Source organism: Glycine max, chromosome 10 (assembly GCF_000004515.6).
Source record: "Glycine max cultivar Williams 82 chromosome 10, Glycine_max_v4.0, whole genome shotgun sequence".
Classification (NCBI taxonomy): Eukaryota; Viridiplantae; Streptophyta; class Magnoliopsida; order Fabales; family Fabaceae; genus Glycine; species Glycine max.
In genome coordinates, this window is record NC_038246.2 from 43,826,139 (window position 1) to 43,835,528 (window position 9,390).

The following is a 9,390-nucleotide window of genomic DNA, read 5'->3' on the forward strand; positions in this document are numbered from 1 at the left end:
AATTCACATTGAAATTGGTGGTCATTCTTAGTCTTACAAAGGAATTTGTCTTTTTCTAATCTAAATTTTTTTAAGTGAAAAGGAGTTTTAAATACAAGATGTTAAATCATAAGATTGGCCCATTATTTTCAACCTAAATTTATGTTAATATTTAGATTTAATGACTTCTTCGTTATCATCAAATTTTGAATTTTACCTTTTTTGTTTTTACAAATTTGATCTTCCGTGATTTGTATGATTTTGTTTTATCTATTAAGACTTAAATAATCTTTTAGTCATTTTTTATAAGAAAATATGTTGTTTTTTTTATTTAAGTCCTTTAAAGATTTATTTTTCTTTAATCCTTTATAGGCTTGAACTTTTTTATTTTAATTTCTGTAATGAAGCATCAACTTCAACTGATGATAATGTATTAGAGATACTGTCAGTCCATTAATTTATCACATCATGAAAGAAGAATTTGACATGATTATTATATGTATTTTTAAACTATATTTTAAATTTCTTAAATAAATGAGAGTTTAAAAATATAATTTATTAAAAAAATTATTTAATTCACTTATGTTCCACATACCTCTTATTCGCATTATATAGGCAAATACAAGTACGTTATAAGTACAAAAATTGCATGACCACGGTAATTTGTTTTCTTAAATCTTAATGAAGCAGCTTCATTCTTGAGTCCATGGTTTTACTATGATGATTTGTATTTCCTCTGCCTCCAAAACCCAAACACTCAAGACTCAACGGATCATAAATAAATGATCCCCTCTTTACTGCACACAAGACTCAAGAGTACTCATCCAATTCCACAGTCGAGCCACGTGCAAAGAAGCTGCGTTCCACACCACTCCGCACGTGGCACCATTCCACAACCGATGCTCTAAATCATCATTCACCCACTCCTCTCTCCACACAATCCTCAATTCCCTCACAAACACCATAACCATAAAATTATCTCACACAGTCAAAAACACAACAAGTTCATTCATTTTTCACTTCACTTGACTAGTCCAATTATCTGATGCCAAATCAAAACCATGTCTGACCCATCCACCACCCCATTGCCACCACCACCACCACTCTTACCCTCCCCCCACCCCCACCACCACCATGTTCCACTTATCCAAGGCGCCGCCGCCACCGCACCCTCCTCCTCCTCCACTACCCTGGCCCGAGAATACCGCAAGGGAAACTGGACCATTCAAGAGACCCTCATCCTCATCACTGCAAAAAAGCTCGACGACGAGCGAAGGCTCAAAACCCCTGCATGTAGCACCTCCACGACCACCACCACCAGAACCAGCGGCGAGCTCCGGTGGAAATGGGTGGAGAACTACTGCTGGAGCCATGGGTGCTTGCGAAGCCAGAACCAATGCAATGACAAATGGGACAACCTCCTCCGCGATTACAAAAAGGTTCGCGACTACGAGTCCAAATCACAATCCCACAACGACAACGACAACGACAACGACAAAAACAACTACCCTTCTTATTGGACCCTCAACAAACAACAACGTAAGGAACAGAACCTCCCTTCCAACATGGTCTTCGAAGTCTACCAAGCCATCACCGATGTCCTCCAAAGAAAACAAACACAATCCCAAAGACAACATCAACAACAACCACTGGCTATTCCATTAGTTACTTCCTCGCCCTCACCACTTCAAACACTTCCACCACCTCCTCCTCCACCACCACCGTCTCCAACGCCTCCTCCTCCGCCGGGTACTTCCACCACTCCGGCGGGTTCAGGTATATGCATTAACATTAACATTAGCATTTAGCAATGTGCTACACAGCTCACACACTCACTTTTTTTTTTTTTTCTTTTTGACAATTTTTGGATGTTGTGTTGTGTGTGGTTTATCGGTCAAACTTGCAGGGTCTGTAAACCTGCCACACTTAATGGGACCCATCTTTCATCTTTTTTAAAAAATTCATATGGTACAATGACTTCCATGCTATTTTAAATACATCTTCCTTTCTGACCGTTTGATCTATCTGTGGACTGCATCGAACGGCGCGTGTGGAGAGTGAGCCTGTGCGGTTCCATTGGTGGCATCTTACATCACGTTGCTCCACTGCACAAAGATTCTGCTCTCCATTAAAAAACTCGGGGAAAATGTTCTGCCTTTCAATTTCTTTTTTTTTTCTTTCTTTTTAGTTCCTAATAATTAAAAATAACGCTGAGAGAAAATAAATAAATAAATAAAATAAAAATAAAGGGCTCTACAGTACAATCATGCAGACCGGTGTGTGAAAGGGTACCACCTCATGATTGTCATGGATTTTGTGGGCTGTCCAAGAAAATAGATTCTAAGTTCCTTAATCCCTCTGGGTGTAATCATTAACATAATTCTTAATCCTTAATGTTAACAAAAGCCCAAATCTTACTGCAAATTAAATAAAATGTTTGTTTATTAGTCTCCCTTTTCCACGTAGCCGTTCACCAATACCCTCTCTCATAACCGAACTCATGCAAATTAAATACTCATTAATTCCACATTCACTTTCTATAGAGGGCCCATTTTTAATTTCATGCATATGGTTAATTATTACTTAGGCCAATGTTCCATTGTTCCTGGTCTGTATCACATATTATTATATGTTTTTCTTTTTTATGAACTAATGTTAATTTGTTAGTAAAAAACATTAAATTCATAACGATTTTTTTTATTTATTTATTCAATTCATCTTTTATCTCCAACATATGTATCATTTCATGAAATTTATGTGTGGTTCTAATAATGAAACCTTGTAATGATGTTACGGATTTTGTGATTGTGCAACATGTGTGATTGTAGAGAGATCAGAATCATCAGGAACTGAGCACAATGAGCATGATGATGACGATGAGTCGGAATCAAAACGTAGGAAAGTTAAGAGCCTTGGTTCAAGCATAATGCAAAGTGCATCGGTGTTGGCACGAGCTCTTAGGAGTTGCGAGGAGAAGAAGGAGAAACGGCATCGTGAAATGATCGAGCTGGAGCAAAGGCGGATTCAGATGGAGGAAGCTCGGAACGAGGTTCACCGGCAAGGCATCGCCACCCTTGTCGCGGCCGTCACCAACCTTTCCGGTGCCATTCAGTCTCTCATTAATAATTCTGAACGCCATGGCCAAAGATAATTAATTGATATGGCACCATATAATAATATAATATATGCTTCTTCGCCTAGCTAGCTAGTTTATTACTATTATGTGATTGATCAGAAAATCATATGATATCTATCGGCCATTCTTTTCCTCTCCAAATTCAATTGTTGTCTAATATTTTTGAGTCGGTTTCACCACCAATTGATTTCATATGATATATGTCAGCTGGTATGTGATCGATCCATATGGTATATGTTTCATTATTCTTTGATGGAGATCAAGACCATGCCCTAAACATTGATTGTTTATTGGGACACAGTTGTTCTTGTGATTGTTATTATTATGTATATAATTTAATTTAATTGTTGTCTTACATTTTGTTTGTTTCTCTTATTATGGAAATCTGTATGTGCTGTTTGACTAGTTTGAAACGCTGAACATGCCACAAATTTTAGACATGAAGTTATTATTTGTGTTGTTTTTTCCCTTTTGTTGTCCTTCCTTATCTCTGCCAGTGCCACATATCTAACTTGTAAAACTGAAAACTCCTGATTTTTCACACCGAATTTCTATATTCATCTTATGCTTCTTTCATTTGTTTAATTTCATAATACTTTAGAGTTTTTAGTTTGGATCATGTGTGATTTTGGTTTTTCATTGTTTTCAAGTTAATAATTTTTTTCTATTTTAAAACTAAATAAATTTGGCCTTTCAACTATTTTTCTATACTTAGAACTCGTAAGTTGACATTTTTTCTCTCAAATATTTAGGATATAATGATGAAATTAGAATAAAAAATAACCTTAAAAGTTTAGAAGTATAAAAATTCAGGAAAAACATAATAAATTTAGAAGAAAAAAATTATAAAATATAAAATTAGGGTTTGAAGAAGAATTTTGTCTGGTGAAATTTAAAGTTTTGGTTGATTTAAATAGAAGATGATTTCATTGATTCAGTCTGTAAAAGAAAAATTGAATGGAAAATGAGAATTTGAAAGTTGAGAAAAAAAAATGATGAAATTAATATAATTTAGTTGGTCCCACACACACAAAATGGTTTGTTTGTGATGGGGTGGATTCTTGAGACATAATTGGGGGAATTTTGTGTAGCTAAAGAGAGTAGAAAGGAGGGTATTTTGGGAATGGAAGGTGGGTTTTTGGGGTACCACGGAGTGAAGGGGGGAAAGGGGTTGCTGACAAGTGTGGCAGAGTGAGTGCAGAGAGTGTGCTCATCCATTCTCACTCACTAGGGACAGTCAAAGAAAGGGTCTGAGTCAATTTTTCTTTTGACCACATAGGACACCAACCCCACCACTTTGCCTAGTGTACCCTTCTCTTCCACACTCTCACTCCTCCTATCTCATTCATATACGCCAAAACCATGATAGACTCTCCTCAATGATAAACCGAACTTCCCAAAATGCCCCTCCTCGTCCCATCTCTCTCTCTCTTCCTGCCTAGTACAGTCCTACACAGACTGCCTTTCCAGGCATATTTAACTCACCAATCCTACTCTACTTTATCACCGACGCAATCCCTTACCAAATTCTCCCACATTGTGTTTGGCACTCTGTCCTAATCGCCTAACGCACCTTCTTTAATAACCATGTTTAGGTCTTTTTTTTGTCCTCTTATGCTACCTAACTGCATGGTTTGTCTCAAAACAACCATCCCTTTTGGGCTTTGTAACCTTTTTCGAATCTCACTTTGTTTATAAATAATTTTAACAAAATAAGAAACTAAATTGTTTCAGAAAACTAAACAATCTCTACAATCTAAGACACTGTTCATAGAGGTGCCCTACACGGTTGAAAACAATTAATGAAGAGAATGGATAGGCTCTTATGTTATGTACTTTGGCTATTTGGCTAGGGCAAATATTAGCTATATGGTTTACTTTTTCTTTTCACTGAAAACATGAGGAAAGAACGCAGTGAGAATAGGGGTAAAGTTGTCAAAATGGCTCACCACTCTCTAATCAGAAAGCATGAGTAGAAAATCAACCAACAAAAGGCCTGAGTAAGGGTATAGATGTCAAAATGGCTCACCACACCCTAGATGGAGGATATCTACACGGAGGCGTCGACAGCAAACAAGGAGAGCTTCTTTGCTGCGATTATTTTTTGGGAGAGGGGACATTGTCGAAGGGAGTTCCGAACTGCACAATTTAAGAAAGGCCCAATCAGAATTTCATGAAAACTTGTAATCAAAGTAATTTTTAATTCCTAACTTACTACTTTGACAAATATGATGATACAACCATGGTGCTGAAATCATTAGCAAATCGTTGTTGGGTGCATCGCGTGAGAGTGAGTTGGGTGTGGCCGCGATGACACTGTCTCTGGTTGCGTCTTCATCGCGTGAGAGTGAGTTGGGTGCTGAAATCTTTGGATTTTTTTTCTTCACAATTATATATTTTTTAAACTTAAAAGATAAAATATTAGATTTTAAATTATAATAATATATTAGATTTTTATTATTTCATCTTCACTTCCTCTTTATGTGGTGGTTTACCCTTCCTTTTTTTTTATCTTAAAGAAAATATTATATTTTAAATTATAACAACAAATTAAAATTTAGATTAAATCAAAATAAAATAATAACATTTCTTCTCCAAGTCAATTGTGTCATGTGACTCCTTTATTCGTGTGTGTCTTTATTGGTTCTCTTATTTATGTTTATTTGTTACTGGTTTGGTTTGAGTTTGAATTACATGATGAGAATGAAATTCTTGAATTTGTTAATTTATTTCTTGATGAATCAGAATTAGAAATTGTATCTTTTAATGATAATGATTAAGGAAAAAGGAAAAAAACTTAAATACATTAGAATTAACAATTTTATTTATCTTTTCAATCATGAATATTTATCTTGATACTTTTTTAGATAAGACTCTTCATTAAATATATTAGCAAGTTTACTTTTAAGACAATTTTTATCTTATAATTTTCTTTAAATGATAATAATTCTAGTTAATATGATTTTTTATGATTATTTTATATATATATATATATGTCTTATGTTTTAGAATTTAGTCATATCAAGTGTAAGTGTTGGAGTGTAAAGCACAAATTTGAAAGAAAAATCTTTTAAAAAGTTATTATTTTATATTTTATTTATAAACTAGTTGACAGCTGTTGTGTTTTAATTGGATAAACTGAAGTTTAAGAGAAAGCCATTCGCATGCTTTAGCATTTCTCCTTTTGATTACATCAGATTCAGGATTGAGTCGGGCATGTTGTTTCGGATAGAGACAGTTTTTAAGCAATAGTAAAATGTGAGATCATACCATAAATAAGTAAAAGAATCTAAAAATGATAACTTAAATTACTAGTGACAAAGAAACAAATAGTTTTTAACCAATTACTAACAAAAAGGCACGAGTTAAAAACTACAAACAAAAACTTCAATTTCACGTCTTTACCAGCAATTGTACCTAGTTTTTATCTAATGGTGAAAACTAGAGAAGCTGACCCACAATTTATCTAAATGAAGGAATTTTTTTATTTCTAAAGGTTAATTAAGGTTTCCTTACAATCTCTGATATATATATATATATATATATATATATATATATATATATATATATTCTAAAACCTTGTTTGCTTTTATGCCTAACTAGTATTATCTATTTAATTTATTCTAAGTTGATTTATAATATGGATTTCATTTTTCGAGAGTGATTATACATACTATAAGCCATTAAAAAAATCAAATAACTTCGATTGCTGAGAGTATTGAATTGTTTTTCGTGTGTGTCATGTGACGATTTGGGAAAATATTTTTGCTAGAAGCCTAGAACTGTATACAACACACAAGGGTGTGGCCCATTTGCTTTATAGATTTCAACCATGGGGCTAGTGGCCCGCTATAATAGTCCATCTACATGTAAGCCTGAATTTGATCACACACTTATTCCGGGTAGCAATTTCATCACGAGCATGCTACATTTAAATTGCAAGGTAAAGAAATTTTTTTGGTAGGGTAAGGTTTAAAATAACTTTAAAACCCAACAAAGGATAACTAGTAGATAAGGATTAAACTCATTTCTCAAAAGAATGAGAGTTTGTTTCTTGCTGCTAATGTGAAGATCTTATTAATAAGTAATGTGTAGGTATCTCAGTGAATATTTTTTGAAGTTTGAGGTCTACTTAAAAATTCCAATGAGTCCCAGAACAATCTCATCTAAACATTTTTTTTATTTAAAAAAAACTTCAAAATCATTTTAATAGTTTAAGACTATTGGACAAGTTAGAAATATACACTACATAGTAGTATACTCCAACAATTCTTTTTGACAGCAGTATACTCCAACAATTAAATTAAAGGTAGTGTTATTGATGATAAATACATCTTTACCCCAATAAGTCGCTTGATCCCAATGTCTTCGATTCATTGCTTCATAAATGCCACGATGGAAAAATATAAAAATTAAAATAAAATACAAGGGTACACCAGAGAAAGGTAGAGCAAACCCAGACACAGCCTTCAATTGGCATGTGGATGCATTCTTTGAATCATGTGTCAGTGTAACAAATGTTGATTATGCACTGCAAGCAGACATATTGCCACCAAAAGGTGAGCTGGTGACACCAAATAGTGTTGTTTTCACATATCTTCTTTACTAAACTAGAGTGACCAGATAGATTAACATTTGACACCATTCCATTTTTCTTGTGACTGTTATCTAATTTTGCAGCTTGGTGTATTTGGATTATAATTAGAGTTTCTAATTTACTAACACCACTAGAGTTCCCATTATATCAAAGTGGGTCAATAAATTCACTTATTAAGCTCATATTACATCATTTGGTACTCATACGGATATTTATTTAAAGTACAATTCATTAAATATAAATAACCAATATAATTATCACTAAAATATGAGTTCATGTAAGATAAATGTAATTTAAAGAGGAAAGTACGCATCATTGATAGTTGTGAAAAAAATAGAGAAACAGATATAAGTAGTGGTGAGAGCTACGAGACAAATTTCCTATGAGAAAGAGTGGAATTATTGTTTCTTCAAACCCAAGCTACTAATATTATAGTTTCTTCAAATCTAAGCTATTAATATTATAGTTTCTTCAAATTTAAGCTAGATGTATATGCTGTTACAGAAGATAAGAATAAGGCTTGGTGTGGTCCTGCAAATATTCGAAATAGTTATGGGTTTTATAATGAGTGAAATAAGAACAGGATTGTAGTATTTATTATTTAAGTAATAGGGTTTGAGAGCTAATGAATATTACTTATTCTGGTTGAGTTTTTCTCATATTATTAACTCGTAATAGTTGATACTTTTGATGAGAGTTAGACTAATAATAACACGTTGCCAATTCAAGTTATATTAAATTCAATTTTTTTAAGTAAAATCTCAAATTTAAATTTTATATAAGAAAATTAATAAATACTTCATGATTAATATCACAGTGACAAAAAAAACTACTAATAAAATTAGTAGTATATAAACTTAAATAAATGATAATGTATCAAGTATTAATAAGTTAGTGAAACCAATATAAAAATAAAATGCCATAATCATATATATTAGTAGAGTGAAATTATCATAATATTGTATAAACTTCGAACTTCGACTTTTTAAAGGATTGACAATGTTACCGGCTTGCATTGCATATTTAAAAAAAAACATAATTTAATTTAAAGATAGAAATAAAAGATAATAGATAGAAAAAAGATAGACTTATAAAAAATATATAAATAAAGATAAAAGAGGTTAGTTGAATGATTGAAATAACTTTTTAAATTAGCTGCAAAAGTGGATAAGTAGTGTATGAAATGTATATTCAAAAAAGAGAGATTTTTGTTTTTTTTATTTTTTTTATAATAGTATGAGGTTGTCTAATTGGGAGAGTGTGAAGCTTCATTATTATTGTTATTTTACAAAGAGGGGAAAAAACAACTAAGAAGGAACAATCTGAACAAAAGACAAGTGTCTAACATTCTCTTTCAAGATCAAGCGAAGAAGAGGAAGGTATTATCCAAAAGGGAGATCTGAAAATCCTTTTAATGACCTAGATTGGCTAAAAAAATCTATTCCACGATTTGCTTCCTTGTACGTGTGCATTAAAGAGGTGGTCTAATCTTAAGCAGATAGGTTCTAGACAATGTCAAAGACTAAAGGTTGGAGACGCTTAGAGTTAGTTACTCCTCTCTTAATCATATTCACAACCAAAAGTGAGTCCAATGTCACCATAACTTTGCTAAAACCCAACTGGCGTGCCAATGAAATCTCCCACTTAAAGTACCATAATTTAGCCCAAAAAACATTAC

General features: G+C 33.1%; 1 protein-coding gene across 1 annotated transcript; it reads left to right on the forward strand.

Moving 5' to 3' along the window:
* The first annotated feature begins 792 nt into the window (after positions 1-792).
* LOC112998149 (trihelix transcription factor ASR3) lies at positions 793-3,583 on the forward strand. Its single transcript, XM_041005854.1, has 2 exons — positions 793-1,755; positions 2,808-3,583. The coding sequence occupies exons 1-2, from the start codon at positions 1,041-1,043 to the stop codon at positions 3,128-3,130; spliced, it is 1,038 nt and encodes a 345-aa protein (XP_040861788.1). The 5' UTR covers positions 793-1,040; the 3' UTR covers positions 3,131-3,583.
* The last annotated feature ends 5,807 nt before the right edge of the window (positions 3,584-9,390 follow it).

What these genes read in the sequence shown, in the direction of transcription:
- LOC112998149 (XM_041005854.1), top strand. Translation starts at nt 1,041, where the DNA reads ATGTCTGACCCATCCACCACCCCATTGCCACCACCACCACCACTCTTA. An exon ending in CACCACTCCGGCGGGTTCAG is followed by an intron (nt 1,756 to 2,807) that starts GTATATGCATTA and finishes GTGTGATTGTAG; the next exon opens with AGAGATCAGAATCATCAGGA.